Here is a 26,492-nt window from a genome sequence, read left to right as displayed (position 1 = left end):
AAAATATGCCTCTGCCAACTCTGTGGGAGAAGCAAACCCCAGGAGTTTGCCTTTGCTAATTTGTCCAAGTCGTGCTGTGGTTTCACCAAATGCAGACGGCGCTCCGCTCCAGCCCCATCAACCAACCTCCCTGCTCCCTGACTTCTCTGCCGTCGGGCGAAAGCTACGGCTCTCCCCGGCGGCCGCCACCTGCTCGGGCGGGACACGCCGAGGGCGCGCCGCCGCCCGGGCCCCTTCCCTCCTGAGCGCCCTGCTTTCCCGGTCCGGGCCGGGCGCGCAGCGTTCCTCCCCGCCTGGCGTTCGCCCCGCTTGGCCGGCCCCCCAGAGACGCTGCCTTCCCGAGCGCCCCCGCCCGCCGGCTTCCCGCGGCGGGGCCGGGAGCCCTCACCCCTCGCCGGGGGCCGTCAGGGCGGCGAGTGGAGCGCACGCGCGCCCCCCGCCCCTCCCCGCAGGCGGCGCGGCTCCCCCTGCAGCGCCTCCCTCGCGGGGAGGGAGCCGGAGGGGCTCCGGGCGCCGCGCGGCAGACCTGCTCCGGCAGCGCGCCGCGCCGCTCTCCTCCCGGGGTGGCAGCAGCTCGCCGGCGGCCGCAGCGCCTCGGGGGCGGCGGGGAGGCCAGCGTCCACCTTTCCCAGGCACCGACCACCCCAACCCGGTTCCCGCGCGCCGCGCCGGGCCCGCCGCCGACATGGGTCTCTTCCTGGCGCTGGTGCTCGGGTCCGCTCTCTACCTGCCGGCGGCCGCCGAATTCGACGGGAGGTGAGTTGGCCCCGGGGCGACCTCCCCTCCGCCGCCTTTCCCACGCTAATCCCCTCCGGCCCTGCGGTCCCCTCTCCCGGCGCGGTGGCGCGGCCACCGAGGCGTCTGTCTGTCCAGAAGCTGGGCCACCGCATCCCCTCGGCTGGAAGAGAACCGTCGAGCCGCTCTCTCCACCGGAAGGGATCCAGCCGCGCCTACAGGCTCGGGGATCCGGGCTGGGGATGAAGGGAGGCTCTAGCCCGACCTCTCGCTTCCGAGGGTGCCCCTCCGCCGCTGAGAGGAGGTGACGCGCGGGACATCCCTCGGTCGGGAGTCTCTGGCTCTCGCTTTAGAAGGCTGTTCGGTGGGGAAACTTCCCAGGGGCCGGGGCCAAATCCGGGCTTGGAGCTGTCAGGGCCGCTCACATCACGGCTGGCGGCAAGGGAGCCACTGCGTTTCCAGGGGGGACCTGTTTGCCTGCCCACTTGGTTTCCTAGGGCTCAAAATAAGGACTGGGGTGGGGGGACGCTCCGCGCGCGCACACAGCCGCGGAGACCTGGGGCGAGCCCGACTCCGGCGTGCTCTGACAGGTCCCGACAACCAGACTCCGTCTCCGCTGTCACTCAGCCCTTCCTCCCGCTGGGGGTGCGGCACCCTCTCCCCGGCCGCCGCGGGGTGCGCTGCGCGCGCGCGCGCGCGCGCGCGTGTGTGTGTGTGTGTGTGTGTGTGTGTGTGTGTCGGGAGGGCGTGCACAGTTACCCCACCTCCGTGAAGAGTGTGTGTGTGTGTGTGTGTGTGTGTGTGTGTGTGTGTGTCGGGAGGGCGTGCACGGTTACCGTTACCCCACCTCCGTGCAGTTACACACCAGACTCGCCCGAGCGCAGATCGCTGCTGCTCCCGCAGACAGAGCTTCACCTGGGCCACATTGCTTTCCAGCGGCTCTCTTTCGGCGACCCCCACCCGCCAATCACCTCCCTGGGCTGCCCTGAAGACTGCCGCACCTGTTTTACTTGCAATCTTGGAACCAATCAATTCCACGATTGATTGGCTTTCTTGTACCTGGAGGGGAACGGAAGGGAACCAGTAGAGCGCAACCGCTTGTTTACCACCTGGTCGGTGGAAAGAGAAAGTTCGGGGTTATTTTGTATTATGTGCTATGGGGGTGGGGGGTGGGGGTAAAGGAAAAGAAAAGGCTAATAAAAAAAGCGGGTAGGGGCCAGAGTATTTTATTTTTTTAAATCAGTTCTTTGCCACATTCGGGTATGTTGTGCGTTTCTTGCAGACTCATTTGTAACAAGAAGTGCATCACATGAGTAAGTGTAAGATGATAATGTAGTTTATAAAGATGTCTAAAACAGCCAGTGAAAATATTGATCCTCCTGGGGGGGCGGGGGGAGTCATTGTTTCCAAACAAGGAAACAATTCACCAAAGAAGGTGCCAAAGTGGAATCTGGTGGATAAATCGGTATCCTGAAATTGGATACTTTCTTTAGTCCTTACCTTAGAGAGGAAGATAATGGCACGAGTTGTTGATGCAGGAAAGTTTCACACCACAAGAACAGTTGAGATGTTAGCTGCACTGTCAGCTCCCGTGGTTTTATTTAGACTTCTTTTTCTACTACATTTTTTTTTTTTTTTTCTGCCAAAGAGTCCTATCTCGCAAAGAGTTCTGTTTGATTTTGTGGACGCTTCCTCCCCTCTCTCTGCCCCTTCCCACATCTCCCTTTTATATAAGGCAGAAATGGTTTTCTTTCCACTTTGACATGTCTTAATACTTTTCAGTTTATGATGAATCAGTCAGAACCGTGCCCCCCCCCCCCCCAATAGGTGTGGGTCTGTGAGGGATCTGTTTTATTTCAAGCTTCAGAAACCACCCTGAGAGTGGCAGCCTTGAGAAACCTTGGTTTTAGCTGGTGCTATTTCCATTTAAGAAAGGATCTTCCCCTCCCTTTCCCCCCTACTCTTGTGTGTGTGTGTGTGTTTAACTGTCTGAAGTTTGAAATTACTTCATTGCAGAACTATTCCCCTGAAGGTGTTTTAATCCTTAAATTCTGCAAGAATGAAGGAGTTCGTGTGTGCGTGTGATTTAATTATTTTCTAACATAATGACAAAGAGGAAATTATTTTTTAATTTCAAAAGTGTCTGTATTTATTTTGAATCTTTTTGTTCGATAGGTGGCCCAGGCAAATAGTGTCGTCAATTGGCCTGTGTCGTTATGGTGGGAGGATTGACTGCTGCTGGGGCTGGGCCCGCCAGTCCTGGGGACACTGTCAGCGTGAGTATCATCACCCGGGGACTTCAGCTCCCTGGGAGGGGGGCTCTCCACCCTCATTCCAGGCTTCACTCTGCACACCAGAGGGCTCATGACAAGCAGCACTTGCTGGTCGGGTTCTGACCTGGGAGTGTCCAGTTACTGTCCCAGGCTCTGCGGCTTTCCAACCTGAGCCCTGTGCTGTAAGGAGCCAGCTTGGTTACTCACAGGATGCTCACTTCAGCATTGGTCCCCGGTCTCTCCTGCTTCAGTTTTCTTTTCTTTGCTGCAGGCTCTGAGATGGGGGTAAGATAATGAGTCTAGACTGTATTTACACTAAATAAACTTAAGGTATAAAATCCTTACCATAGCTGTTGTGTAAAGAGGCCTCTTTTTTTGAAGTGAGGTTGTATTGACTGTTGACTGTGTTCTAAATGGACCACCCATCTGAAAAAGGCATCATTTTTAACTTCTTTAAGTAATCATGTAATAAGTGTCAAGTCAAAAACACTAATTTTTACCTTTTCCTTCATCACAAATGAATGTTTTTTTTTAAAAGAAAATATTTTTATTAATTTCATAGAGGAAAGGAAAGGGAGAGAGAGAGATAGGAACATCATTGATCAGCTGCCTCCTGCACACCGCCTACTGGGGACTGAGCCCACAACCCAGGCATGTGCTCTTGACTGAATCAAACCCAGGACCCTTCAGTCCACAGGCCGACACTCTATCCACTGAGCCAAACCGGCTAGGGCACAAATGGATATTTTTATGGTAAAAATCAAAGCTACATCACAAAAGTTGGAGAAATTTGTTCCCAGTATTTCATCTGGTTTTCAAAATAATATCTCACGCCCTTCAGAAAAAAACAACAACAAAAAAACCCAACCCCCCAACAACAACAACAACAACAACACACACACAAAACACCCACAAATAATTAAGTAAATTTCAGGGACATCTTTAGAGTACTAGGTGGGCAGGTCTGTTGAGATGATGGGGACAAAAGTGGGTTCTATATATCCCAGTGTTTTACTGCTAATAAGAAAGGGCCTTAGAGGAATAGAGAAGGGTAGTTAACAAAAGCTGGAGCTGGAAGGGGAGGAGCCTGCCTTAGGAACGTGTTGGTAATGTGAGGAGTAAGTTTAAGTTCACTTTAAGCAAATTAAATTTACTTTAAGTAAATTAAAGTTAGGTGTTCCCTTGGCAGTTTCAGTCTTTGAGAAGTGCATGTGACGTCTATCCTGAACTCTCTGAAGGAGGGAGAGGGACAGTCGCAGGATGACTCTCTAATTGCATGCACAGGCTGACATCTCTGTTTAGGGATGGAAAGGTAAACGGGACTAATGTTTGTCTACCTGCTATCTGCAAGCCACTGGGCCAGACTTTTTGCACAGCTGGGCCATTACATTCTATTATAAAGGGAGATGCTGGTAACTCCAGTTTCCAGTAAATAAAAGAACTAGGCAAAGCTGTCGTGCGTCCTCCCCTCGCGCCCCCCCACCGCCCCCTCCGCACTGCTTATTCTACTCAACATTGTTTTTTAAGGGAAGATGGTCATAAAGGAGAATGGTAGCTGGTGGAATATAGTCTTCTGCCAGTTTTACCTCCTTTAGAAGTGTTTGCACAGCTGGAGGCCACAGGTGTGGAATTTGAAGAGCAATCAGGCTTTGAAAGTCAAAAAGAGAAGAGTGTACCTTTTTCACAGGCACCTTTCCCAAATGAAAAATGAGTAGTTTCTTTGCCGGAATGGAGATAGTTTCCTCCTCCTTTGCTGCCTTAATTTGCAGGACGCCCCCAAAGGAAATGCTGAAGTGGTTTGGGGAGTGCACAGTGCCCCCCCCCCCAGCCCCGCCTAGGACAAGGCTGCGCTGGCAGGAGGCCCTGAGCACAGTGGAGTGACCTTCCCTGAAGGCAGAGTGCCAAGCAATGGGCAGAGGCGGAGGAGGGCAGAGCACTCTGCCAGATGTGATAAGAGAATTCCGAGGAGAAAACGCTTCTGTCTCTTAGAGGTATTCTCCAGAAAGAACCCTGAGGAGCTGTGCTGTGTCTCTTAGCCATGTGGTTAAATTTTCCCTGGTCTGCGCCAGTTTGGTGATTCTGAAGTTGAATCCGCGTAAAGGCCTTTCAAAATTTCAGTGGCATTACAAAATGTAAACCTGCTAAGAGTTGCTTTTTTGCACAGTAGCTTTCCCAGCAAATAGAGGGTGCTATTTTATTATTTTCTATGCCTTCATTTTGTTTCCAAAAGATTGAAAGTGGTCAAATACTGCATTTGGTAGTATTTACCTTCTTGCTATTCCTCAAGAATCTGAGAAAGCTGCAACATGGCATGAGTTTAAATATTGAAATGATAATGTTATAAAACCTGTAAGATGATCCTGCACAAAGCATACTTCCTCTTAATTTAGATTTGGTGAAAGTTCAAGAGGCAGAATAATGAAGGGGAACATGGACTCTGGAGCATGACTGCCTGGGTTCCAATTACTTCTGCCTCTTAGGAGCTGTGTGACTTTCAGCAACTCATTCAATCTCTCTGTGCTTTATTCTCCCCATCTCTAGAATGGACGGAAATAGTATAGTACCTCATAGGTATACCTCTGAGATATAACCAGAACAGAGAGCGTAAAAAAGTTATTATTTGTAAAGCACTTACAACTGCTGCTAGCACAGAGTAAATACTATGGATGTGTTTGGTGAACTTAGAGAAATGTAAAGGAATATTGCCATTGAAACAGTGTTGTGGGATGGGATGTTCCCCTGCTAGCTGATTCTTTGTTCTCGAGGCATGATGTATGTATGTTGCATTTTTACTGCCAAAATAAAAAATGATTCCAAGGTTCTCTGTTGCAATAAAATAAAATGCCTTTAAATTACAAAGGGCCAGATGGATCTTTACCATTAATACTGGAGATGGCAAAGTGGTAAAAATGAGTTCAAAGATGGGTGTTCCCTTGTGTGCGTGTTTTATTTTCCCAGAATCTCAGATGGTCCAAATGACTCTTGTCAGTTCAGAGAACCCGCTGTCTTTGTTTTGCTGTAAACAGGTAGAGGAATGCAGGGGTGAGAGGTCAGCTCAAAGTGGGAAGAACTGCCCCCAAAGAGGCTTGTTAGGGACACATGGAAAGCTCTGATTAGTTTTTACAGCAAGTTTTTGTGAAATTTAAACCTTTGTCACTATATTTATTCAAGGAAAATACCTTGCTATTCTTTAACAGTTACATCTGGTAATGGATTACCTATAAAAATTCCAAGAAGCTTCTGGGAAATTAACATGAAACATGTTTTTGCCTTTCTGACCCTCAGATAATCTCAGCGTTCTTGCTCATAGGAGCCCTTCCTTATCAAAGGTGCCCTGGTTCTCGCTTTTTTTCTGAATAATTCACTTGGGATTTTCCTTCAGATCAGCACAGCAACACAAAGGGAAGCTATTCCCACCTACACCCAGAACCTCCCAATTTATCCCTGAGAAGCTGTGTCTGTAAGCTGGGGAGGCCGTTCCCTCATGCTGAGTATTTATCAGATCTCGTGCCCTAGTCCTTGTTTACCTCTCTTGGTTGGGCAATGTGAGATGTTTTAACTCAGTATTCCTGGGGCCAAATATGTGTATTTCCACAGAACATGATGCGTTTCGTTTCCGCTGCCTTCCCCCTTGTCATGGACTTGTGTGGAGAGGCCAAGAGCGCCGCAGGCACTAGCCTTGCTCAGCCTCCGCGCTTGGCTCACCGTGTCTAGCCACAAAGCCACAGTTAGCCAGATCCCCATCCTTCCCTCTGGGACTGAGGAAGGAAGGATCAGAGATGCTTCCCGGACAGACATAGGAGCTGTCCTCCTGCTTCCTGCCCGTGCCACCAGCATTCCGTCCCAACATTCCCGCCAGCTGGGAAAGCTCGGCCTATTCCAGAAATAGGCAGGTTCTGTTTTCGTAGTTCCTCTTGTAGAGGCCATACTCTTGCTTTCTTTCTGCCCTTTAGTTCTTTGTTTTGTATTCTTCACTCATAAGCAAATCTCTACATTCAAAATTTGTGTGTGTGTTTGTTTTTTTTCTATTTGCCTTGGGCTTTATTGACTATTGATGTGGCTGTTTATTGTACAGTGAAATTTTCTGAATATGTTCATAACACTAACACACTGATGGTTACATATTTACAGCACACGGCCCCTAATCACTCACAAAACATTTGTTTCTTGCTCTGTAATTATTCTGTTCCTTAACTTTTCCATCATACTAATGGCACAATTCATTTGAATTATTTAACAATTTCTTTACTCCTACCAAGTGGAGATCTCTGTAATGAAGATTTCTCAGGGTTTGTATATTTTATTTTTTTTAAAAAAACCTTTATTGTTGAAAGTATTTCATATGCCCCCTTGCCTCCCCTCCATTGACCTTTTCTAACTATATTTTATTTGACAAAGCTGTGTATGCCTTGGAAGCAATTCTTAAGTAAAAGCACTAGACAAATGGGGACAGCTGAGGCCAGTCCTGGCTTTTATACCTGACCAGAGGCCTGATGCACGAAATTCGTGCAAGGGGCCTCGGCCCTCGCAGCCCCGGCTTCGTCTGGAAGGTCGTCTGGAAGTTCCTTCAGCTGTCCAGTCTAATCAGCATATTACGCTTTTATTATTATAGATTACCTGTTTACATTTCTCAGCTGCAGTTTTCTTATTCTTCGAGCAGATTTCTATGATTCCATAATGTAGAAAAGAGTATATAGGCTCTGTTTCTAATTTATATGGTTGTCTGTTTACTTGTAGATTTGGCTGTATATGTGGCTTTGACAATAGCGGTTCTGTTGGAAGTGCTTTACAGAGGAGTGAAGAGAAACTCAAAATACAACTAGTTCCATGCTTTGATAAAGCTATTCAATTTCTGAGTTCTTTGGCTGTCAGTGAGCAATTTGTGGTTTCTGAAGGAAATTATGTGAATTGGGGTGGTTTTACATCATTATTACTTAACACCAGACAAAACGCAGTTGTTTTATGTTTCTCTGGAGATTTTGGAAAGATATATAACACCTAGCCGTGCCGGTGTGGCTCAGTGGTTGAGAGTTGTCCCATGCACCGAGAGGTTGCAGGTTGGATTCCTGGTCAAGGCACATGCCTGAGTTTTGGGCTCAATTCCTGGTGTGGGGTGTGCAGGAGGCAGCTGATCAATGGTTCTCTCATTGATGTTTCTTTCTCTCTAAAATCTATAAAAACACACATAGATATTTTCTTTTTAAAAAAAGATATAACACCTACATCTAGAGTTTGACTCTGCTTTATTTGCTTTAAACCTCATTTTCTCCTTCCTCTCAATGAAGTTAATAAGGCTACAATTGTACTATTTTTGGATTATTATCAATATTAGATAAACTTATAGCTTAGTTCAAAGTAGGGACTGAGAGACAGTAATTCATTCTGAAGCTATTTTGGGGTTGTCATATAATTTCAGTTCGATGATCCATGTTACTGGCTAATGATTGTGGAGTACTGGAAAGAATGATGAGCAAATTGTTGAATTCTTTCTGTATTTCAGATGAAAAAGTTATTAGTTTAAAGCAGAGAATTTTGATTAAGAAAATGAAATGTTTAAATTTCATGTTTAATTCCTTACTTGTATCTGGGCTTAGTAACTTGTCCTTGTCAGTGGAACATAATTTATTAATTTTTGCTTCCTACACTGGCAATTGATTTCCTACCCCTAGTCACAAAATTATGTATATTATGCCTTTGATTATTTACATTTTGAACATTTTCTTTAACATAATCAAGAGTAAATAAGATATGTTGGAATCTGCTTTGAAGGCCATACATAGTGTTCCCCATCAAAGAGGTTATTTCTAGTGAATTGCTTTCCGTTTGTAGTCAACAGCTGTGAACTATGGCAACCTCCATTGAACATGAATTAGCATTTTATAGATAAATCTTTTTGAAAATATTTGTATTGATTTCAGAAAGGAGGGGAGAACGAGAGAGAGATAGAAACATCAATGATAGGAGAGAATCATTGATTGGCTGCCTCCTGCAATAGATGAAACTTTTTTATACCTGTACAGTCATATGGACTCCAGGAGTAACTGGGAGTCTCAAGGTGGGTTGTGCTGCCCAGAGCAATGTTGAAGACAGCAAGAGGCCACCTTAATGCAGCCAGGCAGGCTTTGATGCCTTAAGGTTAATCAGCTTCCTCCTGTAGTTTTGGGATAAGAATGCAGAACCTGCCCTTCCCCCTTTTCAGGTAGGAATAAAAGCAAGGTGGTGGACAATCATATTACTACTAGAGGCCTAATGCATGAAATTCAAAATTCATGCACTCAGGGGGTGGCGGGGGGGGGGGGGTGGGGGGGATGTCCCTCAGCCCGGATTGTGAGAGGGCACAGGCCAGGCCAAGGGACCCCACCAGTGCACGATTGGAGCCAGGGAGGGACATGGAGAGCTTCAGGGCATGTCCAGTCCGTCTCTCTCAGTCCCGATTGGCCGGACCCCAGCAGCAAGCTAACCTACCGGTCAGAGTGTCTGCCCCCTAGTGGTCAGTACATGTCACAGCGACTGGTCGACCTGTGGACTGTCTGCCCCCTGGTGGTCAGTGCACGTCATAGCGACTGGTCGACCTGTGGACTGTCTGCCCCCTGGTGGTCAGTGCATGTCATAGCGAGAGGTTGAGCGGCCTTGGCATATCATTAGCATATTACGCTTTGATTGGTTGAATGGATGACCAGACACTTAGCATATTAGGCTTTTATTATATAGGATTTTCAGCACTAAACCTAAATGTCCAAATCCTTAAGAAGTGAAGTTTTGGCGTGTTTTTTTTTTTGTTTTTTTTTTTCAGTTCAATTCAGTAATTCTTTTCCCTCCAGTTTTATTGCAATATAATTGACATACAGCACTGTAGAAGTTTAAGGGATACAACATAATGATTTAAATTATATATATATATATTGAGAAATGACTACCACAATAAGTTAACATCCATCATCTCATATAGTAGATACAAAAGAAAATATATATTTTTCTTGTGATAAGAACTCTTAGGGTATACTCTCTTAACGACTTTCACGTGTAGCATATAGCAGTGTTAAATATAGCTGTGTTGTAATTTCATCCCTAGTACTTATTTATCTTATAACTGTTTGTACCTTTGACTGCCTTCTTCCAATTGCTCCTACCCCCACCTGACCCCTCTGGTAATAAAGTGAAATTTTTTATTAAGAATTTTCAAACACTACTTTCTGCGAGAAGGTTATTTAAGAACACCATGTACTTTGGGTAACTTCAAGTGGTCTTGGAATGCAAATTCCAAACTAAAGCAGTGCTGAAGAAGTTTGACCTTTGCAAACAGGTAGTTTTTGAACATGTGTAGTCTTGAAAGTTAAGGTTCACAGAAATTACTTTGTTCCTTCATTCTTTGCCCCTATTAGAACTGACCTTTATATAATACTATTTAGACCTACTAATTTCCTTAGATCGCCTCATAAAGTTCAGCTGGGCAGGTCATAACCTTTATGGATTAGAAATCTTAGTACTTCCCAAACTGGGAGGTCAGGCCAAGTGAAGGGAAGCGCTCTAGTCACTGCAAAGTCAGCTGCTTGGATTTGCCCATGAACACCCGTCACAGGCCCTAGCCAGTTTGGCTCAGTGGATAGAGTTGTGTGCCTGTGGACTGAAGGGTCCCAGGTTCGATTCCAGTCAAGGGCATGTACTTTGGTTGCAGACTCCTGGCCCTGGTTGGGGCCATGCAGGAGTCAACTAATCGATGTGTCTCTCTCACATCAGTGTTTCTCTCTGTCCCTCTCCCTTCCATTCTTTCAAAAATCATTGGAAACATTCTACCCCAAAGCTAAGGAATATACAGTCTTCTCAAGTGCACATGGGACATTTTCAAAGATAGACCACATATTAGGACACAGGCTAAGTCTCTACAAATTCAAGAAGATTGAAATCATATCAAGCATCTTCTTAGATCAGAATGGCATAAAACTAGAAATCAACTACAATAAAAAACAATAAAACACACGGAGGTTAAATAGCATGCTATTCAACAATGAATGGGTTGCCAAAGAGATCAAAGAAGAAACAAAAAACATTCTGGAAACAAATGACAATGAAAACACAACAATCCAAAATCTATGGGACACAATGAAAGCAGTCCTGAGAGGGAAGTTCATAGCTCTACAGGCCTACCTCAAAAAACAAGAAAAACCAGTAATAAGTTACCTAACCCGACAACTGAATGAACTAGAAAGAGAACAACAAGAAAAACCCAGAGTAAGTAGAAGGAAGGAAATAATAAAGATCAGAGTGGAAGTAAATGACATAGAGACAAAAAACAAACAAACAAAAAAAACCCCCACAATACCAAAGATCAATAGAACCAAGAGCTGGTTCTTTGAAAGGATAAATAAAAATCAATGGAAAAAATATCCTCCAGTGAGGATTAAAAAACAAAACAAAAACAAAAACACCCACCACAGGATGATGCTGCTTGAAAGTGCACACGCATGTCCACACTGGGACTAAGGAGGCATTTCTGGCCCCAGAAACAATACTGGGTTTTTTACTTGAAAACTTTTTGATAAGCTTTGAGAATATTGGTATGCCCCCCCTTTTCATTATAGCAGATGTAATGGACATCTGTAGAATTCATGTTATATGCATTTTTCCAAATTTTTAATTTTGTTTTTCAATTACAGTTTACATTCTTAATTACTTTGTATTAGTTTCAGGTGTACAGTATGGTGGTTAAAAATCATATACTTTACAAAGTGACCCCTTTGATATTTCAGGTACCCACCTGGCACCATACATAGTTATTACAATATTGACCATGTTCCCTGTGCTGTACTTTACATCCTGTGACTGTTTTGTAACTACCAATTTGTACTTTAAAAAAATATATATTTATTGTATAAAGTATTATATATGTCTTCTTTTTCCTCCATTGACCTCTCCCTGGCCACTCCCACCCCTCAGCACATGCCCTCACCCCCCTAGTGTCTGTGTCCATTGGTTATGCTAATATGCATGCATACAAGTCCTTTGGTTGATCTCTTACCCTGCCCCACCCTCCCCTGCCTTCCCTCTGAGGTTTGACGGTCTGTTTGATGCTTCTCTGTCTCTGGATCTATTTTTGTTCATCAGTTTATATTGTTCATTATATTACACAAATGAGTGAGATCATGTGATACTTATCCTTCTCTGACTGGCTTATTTCCCTTAGCATAATGCTCTCCAGTTCCATCCATGCTGTTGCAAATGGTAAGAATTCCTTCTTTCTTTATCGCAGTGTAGTATTCCATTGTGTAGATGTACCACAGTTTTTTTTTTTAATCCACTCATCTGCTGATGGGCGCTTAGGCTGTTTCCAAATCTTAGCTATTATAAATTGTGCTGCTGTGAACATAGGGGTGCATATGTCCTTTCTGATTGGTGTTTCTGTTTTCTTGGGATATATTCCTAGAAGTGGGATCACTGGGTCAAATGGGAGTTGCTTTTTTAGTTTTTTGAGGAAACTCCATACTGTTCTCCACAGTGGCTGCACCAGTCTGCATTCCCACCAGCAGTGCACGAGGGTTCTTTTTCTCCGCATCCTTGCCAGTACTTGTCGTTTGTTGATAGTAGCTATTCTGAAGGGTGTGAGATGGTAACTCATTGTCGTTTTGATTTGCATCTCTCTGGTGATTAGTGACGTTGAGCATGTTTTCGTATGTCTCTTGGCCTTCTGTATGCCCACTTTCGAAAAGTGTCTATTTAGGTCCTTTGCCCATTTTTTGATTGGATTGTTTCTCTTCCTTTTGTTAAGATGTATGATTTCCCTATAAATTCCAATTTGTACTTAATTCTTTCCCCCTTTTCACCCAGTTACCCAAACTCCCTCCTCTCTGGCAACCATCAGTCTGTTCTCTGTATCTATGAGTCTGTTTGTATTTTGTTGCTTAGATTCCATATATAAGTGAAGTCATACGGTATTTGTCTTTTTCTGACTGACTTATTTCACTGCTCATAATATCCTGTAGGTCCATCCATGCTGTTACAAATGGTAACATTTCATCCTTTTTTATGGCCAAATAATATTCCATTGTTTATATGTACCACAACTTTTTTATCCACTTGTCTGTTGATATATGCATATGGGTCAGTGGAATCAACTGCATGCTTTAAAGTGATAATTCAGCGATGGTGAATGATTCCACGCAGCATCTTCAGTGAACAGAGGAAGAGACTCATCACAGGGCTGGGCTTTCATTGTGGCGGAGACAAAAGGGAAGGAGAGAAAGGTGCTGATGGCCTAGTTCTTAGTACTCCCCCCTCCTCCCACACCACCACACACAGATACCTTTCCCCCTTTCCACCAATTTTGTGCAGGTTTTTACATTTTCCTATCAATCTTTTAATATATATTTATTTTATAAGAGAAAATGCATTCATATCCTCAAATGCTCCTCCTCAAAGAATGGCTATTATCAATTTTTTGTGTACCTTTTAGAAATACTTTACATACTTACGGGCAAATTCCTATAATTCTTTTCCCCCACTTCTTCTATACAAATGAAACCATATTATATAAACACCATTCTTGCTTATTTCTTCTAACTATACAATTTGAAAGGCTTTCTTTATCACCAGCACATGAAGAGCCTTTTTTTTTTGGAATCATTGTATGTCTGTACCCTAACTTATTAACCAATTTCTTATTAATGGACATTTATGTTGATTCTAATCTTTTACTAATACAAAAATATTCTAAAATAAGCAACTTTGAACATACATAGCAAAAATATTGTTTTGCATGTGTTCTAGTATTTCTGTGGGATCACTTTTTTCTGTGTGGTCAGATGGCATACATTGTTAACATTAGCCAGTTGGCCAATGGTTCCTTACCTGGTAGTAAGTAGGTAAGGGGAAATACTGGATTGCAGTGCTGACACAAGGCTCTGGCAATCCTACATCCAGACTCTTAATTGGTTGCTTGATTCTAGGATGCTCTAGTCTCTACTTTCCCCCCAAATCTCTCTGACAAGTTAGTGAAGGACTCTCTACCCCCATTTTTCATTTGTTTTCTCTTGGACCAGAGGCAACTGGTTGATATTGGGAGGATGGGGTGAGGTTTGTCCATTTGCCAAGATTTCCTCCTGGCTTCCTGCCTATCAGTTTTCTATTTTTTTATGGATGTGAGTTGCTTTTTGCTTTTAAGAAAGACTCACAAATTCTTTTAGGTGTTGTTGCTTAATTCACTGACTTTTTATTATCTTTATAGGCCAGCCATAATTTGTATGCCTATGTAAATAAGTGTTTGCTTTTTTACTAGACCTCTGATCCATTAGGGAGGATTATGTAGAATTTTGATATCCGAATAAAGTTTTTTTGGGGACACCTGTTAGGATAAAAAGATTTTCAGGAAATATGAATATATTTTTGTACTAAAAGACTTGTAAAAAGTGACTTTAAAACTGTAGGACCATACCTTTCTCATTAGTTATTCTAATCCTTATCACAATTATATACTTAAACTGTCTAATGAAAACAAAATAAGAAATGCATGCATAAGTAAAAAATTAAAAAAGACTCAGGTTGAGAGAGAGAAAAGTCTTTCTGACTTCCCAATATTTCTGACATCTAGATCCAACTCTCATGAATTATTTCCTATTGATCTTTACAGAGACTTCTAAGCATTTTCAAAATTTTCCTTGTTCATAAAATAATAGCACAAAGTAAGAACTGTTCTGTAACTTATTTTTTATATAATGCCATTTTTTATATAATGCCAATGCACAAAATTTGTGCAAGCGTAGGCCCTCACGGCCCCTGCTGCCTCGCAGCCCCGTGCCCCCCCCCCCCCACACACACACCCACTGGTTGTTCCAGAAGGTCGTTCTGCTGTCCAGTCTAATTAGCATATTAGCTCATAAGGATTACATTTTGGAGACCATTTCTTATCACTACATGTAAATCTCATTCTTTGAAATGGCTGCACAGTATACCATAATTAATATTAAAATCCCCTATTTATGCACATTTAGGTGGTTTTCAGTATTTTGTTTTTATGAAATATGCTGCAATGAATATCTCTGCAGATTCATCGTCATTGTTCTATACATTTAGAGGTGGGAGATTTCTAGAGACATGCTATTTTTATGTAAGTACAGTAATTGAAGAGCTCATTTTACTTGTATAAACTTTATTATATAAAATATGTAACTTAAAGGAGATTAAATCATGGGTAATGTTACAAAGTGGAAACCTTCTGTTCAGTTACTTTCTATTTTTGATTTCTTAGGAAATACCTTAAAAGATAAGTAGAATTGATTTCTTTGAATTTGTTTATGTTCAACCTGTGTGGGAAGGATGTGATGTGTCTTCCAGGAAAACATACAATAAACTAGGAATATAGAATTAACAAGGTCTAGGGGGGCAGAAAAAAGGACAGAATAAAAGGTAAGATGCTGAGAAAAGAATTACTAAAACGCAGATAGATAAGCCATAGGATCCTAAATATGTCTTGTAATTTGGCTCTTCACTTCTGGTAACCAAAGGAGAAAGGGAAGTGTTATTGCTCACATAATTCATGTTGTTTGTAGGTATAAAGCAAACCATTTATTTGGAGAAGTATGGCTTTTCCCAGAGATAGTTCTGAAGGAAGACCTTCATGTTGTCCTTTGCAGAGGGGAGTGGATGATGGGAGTGGAAGGGGACAGTGACATTTCTACCTTGAAGCCAGTTTTGGTTGCTAAAACTGTTTCATAGAAGATCTGCAATGCTAGGTGAGGCTCTTACTCTAGAAGTACATGGAAGGCTGTTCTGTATGCCATTTAAGCAGTATTATCTATGCACTTAGCTTTTTGAGCCACCGCTCCAGAATATCTAGCTGTGATGGATGAACTGTTGAGGGCTTTATGGACAATTTTAGGTTAGACAAGACAGTTCCAAGTTAGGATCTCTAGCAATGTCCTGAAGATTGTTGTATTAATTAAAGGCCACTCCATATATTTTTGCTTTTGTTTTAGTCCGTATCTTTTAAAAATCAGTCATCATCAGTCAGTTGATGGTGTTGGTACATTGTGAATGGATTGCGGGTAGGGGTCTCCTAGGATCCAGTATGAGGTTCTGCAAAGAAATCAGTGGAGGGGGCGGGGAATTTCTGTATCAGTTTTGTATGAGCCATTATTTTTGCATTCGTTACATATCTATATATTAGCTCATCATCATTGTGCTATATTCTTATTTCCATGTAAATTATGGCTTGGAGTAAGAGGTGGATGAGGCACAAACTGGAATAAGGGCCAGTGAACCCAGGAACAACAAAATCTTGACCAGTGCTCATTTCCTCAAAGCTCCAGATTGTTACAGGCGTGCAAAGGAGCCAACATGACCCTTAGTTGTTATCCTAGTTCACTGGATCTCAGGGAGGGCTGCTCTACATAAACCATGTAAGGCCTGTAATAGACTCAAAGCAGAGCCTGTGGTAAGTATTCTTCAAGTCCCTATCGACACCCAAACTGCGCTGTGAGGAAGTGCTCATTCCCACACACTCCTGAAGCCGCAGGGACACTGGGACCTGAAACCCTGATGCACACGTGCCCTAGGAGATCAGCACCAACCAAGAATCTACCCTGTCCGAGTTTTCACACTTTATCAACGTGGAGGGGAAATGAGGATTTTTACATGGGCAGGGCCAAGGTCTTTCATAGGAACTAATAAATGATCAGTTTTCAAAGATGAAGCCCAGATCATTTGGCTTGAAAATTTTTCAAAAAATTTCAAAGAGACTACACCCATAGAAACTACTGAGAGCACAGGCCTGATGTGATGGACAGTGCATCCCTGGGAATCTACCAGAGCAAATTAGTTGCAAAGCATACGCCTATTTACTAAAAATCTAGTGTGTTACAAGACATAGTTTTGTTAAGTAATATCAAATATAAAGAAATTCTTCACTTGAATGCACTAAAGGTTTTTTTAGAGTTTTCTGATTTCATCACTTCATTACTACTAGTGCATAATTAAAGAGAGAGTTATGGCCATAATAGAATTCCTAATAAAATTCCTAATAAAGCCAGCATACAGGAGTATACAGAAACCTACATATGATAAAGTATTATTATGTATTAGTATTTGTTATAAAATAGTAACAGATATCTATATATTTATTCAATATTCTTTCTTAGATTCTCTCAAGAGTTTTAGTTTTTAGTCTGATGAAACACTGTAAAGTCAACTTGCTATTTTTAACTCTCATGGAAGGAAAAGATATGAGTACTCAAAGTGATTTCTTAGCTTTAGAATATATAGTTGATTTTTTTGGGAGAAAACAGTTTTTTCCCTAGTTATATATAATTAGAAGTCCTCATTTCCTGTCGGACATTAACTAAAGGCTGGAGACAGCCTTGGTGGGTACTAGATGTCAGTGGAAAGTCAGTTTGCAATTAAGGATTTGCCATAGGTGATTTGCATGTGGATAATCTTAGACTCAACTAAATTTTAAAACTGAACACTTGATTTAGTCAATATCTCTTTCACCATTCTGTATATCAGCAATTTTCAACCGTTGTGCCTCAAGAATTTTTAAAACATGTATACCTGACTATTTAGTCAGGGGCACTGACATCTTTTCCCTAAGATTGTTAAATAAAAAAAATGACAATAACCAATACAACAATAGCCATTCATTGTGAATGAATCAAAATTATACCTACTTTTTTTTTTTGTCAGATTGCTAAAAAATATATTTTTTGGAGTACCACAGAATTTTAGTAATTAGTTTATGTGTGCTGTGAGATGAAAAAGGTTGAATCACTGCTGTAGATTAATTATATAAATTAATCACTGCTGTAGATTAATTATATAAATTCTTCAAAACTGAGATTGTTTTCCTATTATAAAATCACATCACAAAGTTAGGGTTGCCTTTTGAAGATATTGACTTATGAACTTTTAGGAAAGATGTCATCACAGTTTAAATTTGTGCTAATATACACAAAGGAAGAAACCATTAAGAATTTCTGGATTTAGGCTTACTTTGCCAAAAACAATGTTGTTTTTCAAAATCTTTAGCCTTGTTTTTATAAATCAGAGTTCTCAAACTCAGTTTCTATGAAAGGTCCCTAAATGGTCAAAGGTGTGTGTTGCTAAATTTTCAGAAACTTACTTCATGGATAGACTTTTCAAATATAAGCTTTCTGCCACCCAAAATATTATTTTAAAGTTCAGTACCTTCCGTTTTTCTTCAGTGTTAAGATTTTGTAGGTACTTGGTAATTATCTGCCATATGCATGCATTCCAACAAATAGCAAATAATAGAAAAACAATTTGCAGTTCATGCTTAGTAGTATTTTTTAATGTATGTGGGTGTTTAGAGTTGATTTTATATTACAAACACTTACTGTGGTAACAGTTTTTACTAGGTAACTAGTAGCCCGATGCACGAAAATTCGTGCTAGAATGGGCCTTCCTTTCCCTGGCTGCCGGCACTGCCTTTCCACTCAGGCCCAGCCCTGGAGCCGCCTCTTTCTGCTCTGGCCCTGCCTTCCCATGCTGCCCAGAGGCCCTGAGAGACCGGTGGTGGGGCGGAACGCCCCCGGTTGCTCTGCGCCTGTGTATGCAAATTAACTGCCATCTTTGTTGGGTTAATTTGCATATCACTCCTGATTGGCTGGTAGGTGTAGCGGAGGTACAGTCAATTTACATGTTTGTCTATTATTAGGTAAGATGGTTCAAGGTCCTTTGACCCTTGAATTGAATTTTTAAATCATTGATGAATTAAAAGATTCATTGTATCTTGGTGTCTATAGATGGCCAAGAATTAAGACATTTTCATTTTCTAAATAAGACAGAATTGTTTTTGAAATAATTAAGTTGAGGGAATTAAACATAATTTATGAAGAAATAATTTCTATATTTGCTAAATGTTCTGTTCTCTAATCCTGTGTTAAAGTCTGATGAATTCTGTAGCTTTAATACTTATAAAGTAGTGGACTAAAAGTTGGGATCATCCAAATTCTTACCTAAAATGTTATTCATGGAATCAGTTGTCCTGGATGTTGGGATTATAAATGTACAGAGCTGAATAGTTGTCTATGAATAGCATTTGCCATGCTAATATTAACTTTTTCCCACTGTCATTCACTTTATTTTTACCACTAGGGGCCCAGTGCACGAAATTTGTGCACTGGGGGTCGGGGTCCCTCAGCCCAACCTGCTCCCTCTCACATACTGGGAGCCCTCAGGGGATGTCCTACTGACGGCTTAGGCCCGCACCCCACGGGGAGCGGGCCTAAGCCGCAGTCTGGCCTCCCTTTGTGGGAGGCAACCGGGCTGATCAGGGGAAGGCACCAGCCCCATCACCCTGCTGCTGCAGCCACTGCCATTAACCCAGCCACCAAGGTGTTTTCATCAACACGGACTCCAGTCCCTTCACCAAGAAGAAATGACAACTTTCTTTACGCATTTTCAAGATGTGTCTTTCATAGGATATGCATTTCTTTATTTTTTATCCTCACCTGAGGATATGTTTCCATTGACATTTAGAGAATGTGGAAGAGAAAGGGAAAGACAGAGAGAAACATCAAAGTGAGAGGAACACTTTGATTGGTTGCCTCCTGCATGAGCCCTGATCTGGGCAATGGTCAGGGAGGAGCCTGCAACCTAGGTACATGCCCTTGATCAGAATTGAACCCAGACCCTGCTGTCTGCAGGCACAGGCTCTATCCACTGAGTCAAACCAGCTAGGGCAGGGATATGACATTTCTTAGCCCTTCCAGCAGCAGACCTTCATTTTTTTCTCCAGAAGTGTGGTGGAAAAACCCTAGATCACCTTTTTGGATTCTTATTACCCAAGTTACTAAGAGTATTACCAGTGGCATACAGGAAGATTAGCCAATGTGCAGTCAGAAAAGATGTTTCCTCTATAGTTCACACCAATCGAGGGCTGGGCCCTGCCTAGGCCTAAAGCCTCTGGCTGAAGCTTTAGGCCTGGGCAGGGGCCCTCCAGCTCCCTGTGATCACCGGCTCAACCCTGCCCAGGCCTGCCCAGACCGAAAGCCTCTTGGGCAGGAGTGGACCCCCAGCTCCCTGCAATCAATTGCAGGGGGTCCCCTCCTGCCCAGGCCGAAAGCAGACCCCTAGCTCCCTGCCCAGGCAATCGATCGCAGGGGGTCCAGTCTTGCACCAGGCCGAAGCAACCCCCAGTTCCCTGCGATCGATTGCAGGTGGTCTGCTCCGGCACCAGGCTGAAAGCCTCTGCCAGAGTCTTTTGACCTGGGGCCGGAGCAGACACCCAGCTCCCTGTCATCAATCGCAGGGGGTCCGCTCATGCCAGAGCAGACACCCTGCTCCCTGCGATCCGTTGCAGGGGGTCTGCTCAGGGCGCCTATGTATGCAAATTAACCATCATCTTGGTTGGGTTTATTTGCATACTTGCTTTGATTGGCTGGTGGGCGTGGCTGGTGGGCGTGGCTTGTGGTTGTAGTGGAGTGATGGTTAATTTGCATATTACTCTTTTATTAGGTAGGATCATTATTTTTATTGTTGACACTGTTACAGATGTCTACCATTTTCATCCCATTTGCCCCCTTTCACCTAGTCCCCACACCCCCTCCCAGCCTTCATCACATTGTTGTCTGTGTCCAAGGGCTATGCATTTATGTTCTTTGGCTAATCTCTTCCAGTCTCCTCCACCTCCCTCCTCCCTGAGATCTGTCAGTCTGTTCCATGCATCCATGCCTCTGGTTCTATTTTGTTCATAAGTTTATTTTGTTCATTGGATTCCACATATAAATGAGATTATATGGTATTTGTCTTTCTCTGACTGGCTTATTCACTTAATATAATGCTCTCCAGATCCATCTATGCTGTCACAAAGGGTAAGAGTTCCTTCTTTTTACAGCCATGTAGTATACCATGGTGTATGTACCACAGCTTTTTTTATTCACTCATCTACTGATGGGCATGTGGGCTGTTTCCATACCTTAGCTATCCTATATAATAAAAGGGTAATATGCAAATCAGCTGAACAGCAGAACGACCAGTCGTCATGACCCGCACTGATCACCAGGGGGCAGACACTCAATGCAGGAGCTGTCCCCTGGTGGTCAGTGCGCTCCCACAGGGAGAGCACTGCTCAGCCAGAGGTCAGGCTGAAGGCTGGTGAGCGCAGTGGCAGGAGCCTCTCCTGCCTCTGCGGCAGCGCTAAGGATGTCCGACTGCCAGGTTAGGCCCACTCCGTGGGGAACGGGTCTAAGCTGTCAGTAGGACATCCCCCAAGGGCTCCCAGACTGTGAAAGGGCACAGGCCAGCTAAGGGACCCGCCCCTACAGGACTCCCCAGGGCACAAATGTTGTGCGCCGGGCATCTAGTTGTAAATAATGCTGCTATGATCATGTAGGTGCATATATTCTTTCTGATTAGGGTTTCAGGATTCTTGGAATATATTTCTAGAAGTGGGATCACTGAGTCAAAAGGCAGTTCCATTTTTAAAAAACTTGTTTTCTTAAAAAAAAATATAATATATATATATATATATATATATATATATATATATATATATTGATTTCAGAGAGGAATAAAGAGGGAAAGAGAGATAGAAACATCAATAATGAGAATCATTGATCAGCTGCCTCCTGAACGCCCCCTACTGGGCATCGAGCCTGCAACCCAGGCATGTGCCCTGATTGGGAATCGAACTGTGACCTGCTAGTTCACAGATCGCCACTCAATTACTAGCCAGGCAAGGCAGTTCCATTTTTAATTTTTGGAGGGAACCCCATATTGTTTTGGTTTCATCCAAAAAGGTTGCATCAGTCAGCATTCTCACCCACAGTGGACTAGGGTTCCCTTTTCTCCACATTCTCTCCAACACTTGCTGCTTGTTGATTTATTGATGATAGCCATTCTGGAAGGTGTTAGTTGATACTTCATTATAGTTTTAATTTGCATTTCTCTGAAGATTAGTGACGTTGAACATTTTTTTCATATGTCTTTTGGCCATATGTACTAGTATATCTTCTTTAGAGAAGTGTCTATTTAGGTCCTTTGCCCATTTTTTAATTGGATTGTTTGTCTTCCTGATGTTGAGTTGTAAAAGTTCTTTATATATCTTGGAGATTAACCCTTTATCAGATGTATCATTGGCAAATATGTTCTCCCACATAGTAGGTTCCCTTTTCATTTTATTGATGGTTTCTTCTGCTATGTAGAAGGTTTTTACCTTGATGTAGTCCCATTTGTTTATTTTTTCCTTTGCCCTAGGAAATATATTGGCAAAAAGTATTGCTACACCAGATATCTGAGATTTTACTGTCTATGTTTTCTTCTAGGATTTTTATGGTTTCATGACTTACATTTAAGTTTTTTTTATCTACTTCAAGTTTATTCTTGTGTATGGTGTAAATTGGTGGTCTAGTTAATATTAACTTGTTTTGACAATGAGAAATATGGCATGACATTTAAAGTTGGGGCATGGGGAATTTTTAGAGTTACTGCTTTTTCTAGCAAAAGACTAGGGTTGAGAGGTAGACGTACAGTGTGAGGAGGGACCTTTCCCTTCCATGCATGTCCCTGGCACTTGTCACCTGGAAGGAGGCACATGTGTCATGCTGTGCTCTATGCTCAAGAGTCCATGTGAGTCCTGTCTGAGTCACATGGAAACTGCATTAGTTACCTTAGCCTGAAGCATTTTATTATTTATTTTTCAATGATTATGATTGGCCTAATATTTGGGCATTTTATAATCCTTTACAGTAAGTTGAACTATATACCAGACAATAGACTTACGTTTGGATTGTAAGTAGGCTCAGTTCCTTGGGGTTTCTTATCCCTCATTTTCTTTAACACCGTCCACAGCCCAGGGTTGCCTGCAAATCCATAAACCTGTGTTTAGCATGCAAGGAGTAATCCCTGAATAATTTAGTTTCTCTGGTTTATATTAGTTACAATTTCATAAGATCACCAGAGGGCTTATTATGTTTAACTATGCCCAGCATCCCTGAGAACCCTCAGTGAAGTGCACAGCATCCCTGAGAACCCTCAGTGAAGCGCACAGCATCCCTGAGAAGCCTCAGATGCATCTAAGCAGCGGTTCTCGGGCAAGTGGCAGGAGAGAACTCTATATCTGTGAGCTGTAACTGAGTGGGTCCGATGGTAACATTGCCTGTATTTACTACTGTGGCTGTTTTACACTGGCTGTAAAGATAACAGATTATTAGGAGGAAATGGGATAGGATCGTCTATATTAGGTGCACCTAATGAATCCTATTTTAGTGCTTCTCACAGTGGTGTTTATACCACATGCAAAAAATACATGTAGGGCATTTCTTTTTGGCAACTTTCACAAAAATCATGGTGACGGTTGAAAATTTCCTTTTGTATCAATAGAAAATAGACTCCAGAAACTTCCTGGAAATAATCTCTTCCAGGTTTAACATTTCTTTAAAATGCAGTTTTGTATAGTTTTAAAATGCAAGTGTTAAAATATGGGGCATTGGCTAAAATTTCATGCTAAAAGTCTTATTAATGGATGTATATATACCAATATTATAAAATTCACTAGATCTCTGAGTGTCAAGGCTGACTTCTGTTAAGTAGGAGAAATATGGCCCAACTTAACGATATTATAAAATGAAAATAAACTGTACAGAACTGTTTGGCTGCTTGTTAGGAAATAATGATGTTTGCTATTCTTTACAATAAATGATGTTTGTTTAACCTTTGTTTAAAATCATTTAATATATTTTTCTTGATAAATTAGATTATTCAAAATTGGCAATTAAAGAGTATTAAAGAAACGGTATCCTTTTATATTTTTCCATTCTTATACAGAACCATTGTTATAAACAATTGTTCTTAATATGTGATCTGGAATCTAATTTTTAGTTTATGCTTTGATTTATTTTCAGCTTTTTGTTTAGATTGTACCTGATATATTTCACTATCTATTTTAAGAAATGTATCAACATCAAGGTATGGTGAGTTCTTCTGAAGTTAACAACAGTAAAAAAAATCCCCACTAATTTCTTATAAACCTAACCCACATAAAAAAAATCTCTAACAACTAAATCTAATATGTGCCTTTAAAAATATAGAGCAATAATTCTGCATTGATAAAATTACTACTTCATTTGAATCAAATTGAACTTAGAATTGTTTTCTTTTGCTGGTACCCAAAAGAAGGCTCTATTCATCTAATTTTAAATTCTACAAATCAATATACAAATCGAAAGTTAAAGTGAGTGTTTTATGCTTTAAGAAGGGAAGATGTTCATGCAAAAGAGAAGTAATGAAATCATCTCTTCCCTTACCTCTAGGGTCTCTAGGCTGGTCGAATCCTGACCATTATTAGTTGTGTTTCAAGTTTCTTCCATTTACTTTCATTAAACTGAGTTATTTATGTATCCTTTAAGTGAAATGGCTGAGCTTTCAGGGTAATTCTTGTTGCTATGGACAACCAAAGCAGCCATGCAAGAAGAAAATGCTGTGGAAGGAAAGAAAAAAAAACAAACCTTAATATTTCTTCCCCAAATTTGAAGAGAAAAGGGAACATACAGTATGTAAGAAAACAGGTAAGTAAAGATATATCCGATTTAAAAACTACCAGCCCTGGTTACTAATTGATCAAAGGTTTTAATTTTTTTCAGATACTTTGTCCAACACACATTTAAATAAAAGGATACTGTCTCTTGGAACCAAAAATTAATATTCTGAAAGTGAAAAATTGGATTGGAAGGTACAGTGTCACAAAAGGTCTGAATATTTTAACTTAGAATTTGGACTATGAAAGAATAGCACAACTTCAGTTATTGGTTAATATTTTTGTTACAAAATGTTTTCTAATGACAAAATGGTGACTAAAATATAACTATTTTAAACATGTCCTAGATTTTTTTTTGTTTCAGAAAAGCACTGAAAGTTGAATGTGTGTAAGTCTCCGGGAATGTAACAAGTTGATAAATACCCAAGTTCCGCCTCCTTACAGAGAAAAGATCTGGAATTTCTTTTTTTGGACATTTGTTTTGCAGCTTTCTACGTCTTAAGGCAGAGAATAGCCAGGATAAGGTGCCAGCTCAAAGGTTAGATGAACATATTTCTTGCAATAATTGTGGCTAATATATGTCTTGAAAGGCATAACTTCTAAACAATAACTTCACAAAATTAATCAAACTTAACATTAGTTGTGGTTTTTTTGAGTTGCTTTTGTGGGGGAGAACTATGTTCCTTAGAGATGTGTTTATTCTGTTCATAATCATACTAAGTTAATTCTATTTCAGTTATTACATTAAACTTTTCCCTTTCAGTTTGTAATTTCTTTCTCTTGTTTTGTCAATCTAATAAATTGACCTCCATTCTAACCTAAAGGACAGTTTATATTTTTAATACTTAAAGAAGCAAATTTTAAAACACCCACAAAGTTCACCAAATGAAATTACTAACACCAGCCTATCATTAACCTGAGGGAATTGTATTCATATTAATTCTTCATGGAAAAATTCAGGTAAGAAATATTTTTTTGTATAAAAGATATAAGATGTTATAGTAGCACCTACAGCTATTCATGCTATTCTTTTTGATACAAGTACACATTCTCCTTGTTTAAAGCATTTTTGCAAGTGAATAATGCCACTTAACAAATCACCCTACTGACACTTCAGTGGAAAATTTCGGTGAAATATGTGAAATTCTATTTAATTAAATTGGTGCCAAGAAGACAACATACTTTAACCTGACAGATGAAAGAGAGGATTTTGATAACATTTGGGAGCACAATTGGTAATGCTAGAAATAAAAGTTAAGGAATTTCTTCAGGGAGACTTAAAAAGTTCAAGTGTCTGTATCTTATAATGACTAACAGTTACAGAATTAACTAGCTGGGCTCTGACTGCGTTAGGGGGCAGTGCCGTAGAGAGAGTAGAAGGTGGGCTTTGTCACCAACAGACCGGGTACAGGACCTGTTCCTGCCACTTGCCGACCATGAGATATTAGATATTTTACTTAACTTTTCTGAGCCACAGCTTCCTACTCTCTAAACCTATTTTGCAAGATTGTTGCTGGCTTGATAAATGTTTGCTACTATTAGTGTGTGATGATATATATAGAACAAATGAACTCTGAACTGTGTTTACTAGGGCCCGTTCTAGTATCCATAGTATAGCATGTTTTTAAATACAAATTGTTTACCCGGCCCATCTTTTGAAAATAGTCACTTCTCTAATGAAGTTCACATTGCTTTTTGCAAATGAATACTTCTGTCAGTGAGTGTGTGTGTGTGTAACTCAAAAAGAAGTGAAAAGGAGACAAGATGCAAACCTCAGAGTGGAGTACAGTTTTGGTTACCTAACCCAAAGAAAAGGAACTGAAGGAACTAGAATTTAACTGTAGGATTACAACCACAGATCCTATGATTTATTTGACGCACACTTATTATTTCACAAACGAAAATTGCATTTGGAGTTACTGTGATTGATTTGACAAACATTGGAGAGCTTACTAGGGGCAAGGAGTTAAGGTGGTTGCTGGGAGAGATACGAAGATTGGTAA

At 41.5% G+C, this 26,492-nt stretch overlaps 1 protein-coding gene across 2 annotated transcripts in view; it reads left to right on the top strand.

The window, feature by feature from the left end:
- Positions 1–249: 249 nt before the first annotated feature.
- NPNT (nephronectin) overlaps positions 250–26,492 on the top strand; it is an 83,484-nt gene continuing 57,241 nt past the window's right edge. The window contains exons 1-3 of one of the 2 annotated variants that reach the window (XM_028158608.2): positions 250–756; positions 2,911–3,011; positions 24,977–25,027. In XM_028158608.2, coding sequence (XP_028014409.2) covers positions 686–756; positions 2,911–3,011; positions 24,977–25,027 — 223 coding nt within the window. In that variant the 5' untranslated portion in view covers positions 250–685. The remainder of the gene's footprint in view (positions 757–2,910; positions 3,012–24,976; positions 25,028–26,492) is intronic. The other variant, XM_008150243.3, reaches the window with a different exon arrangement.

Source organism: Eptesicus fuscus, chromosome 2 (genome assembly GCF_027574615.1).
Source record: "Eptesicus fuscus isolate TK198812 chromosome 2, DD_ASM_mEF_20220401, whole genome shotgun sequence".
In the NCBI taxonomy this organism is placed as follows: domain Eukaryota; kingdom Metazoa; phylum Chordata; class Mammalia; order Chiroptera; family Vespertilionidae; genus Eptesicus; species Eptesicus fuscus.
This window is presented reverse-complemented; position numbering and strand designations above follow the sequence as displayed.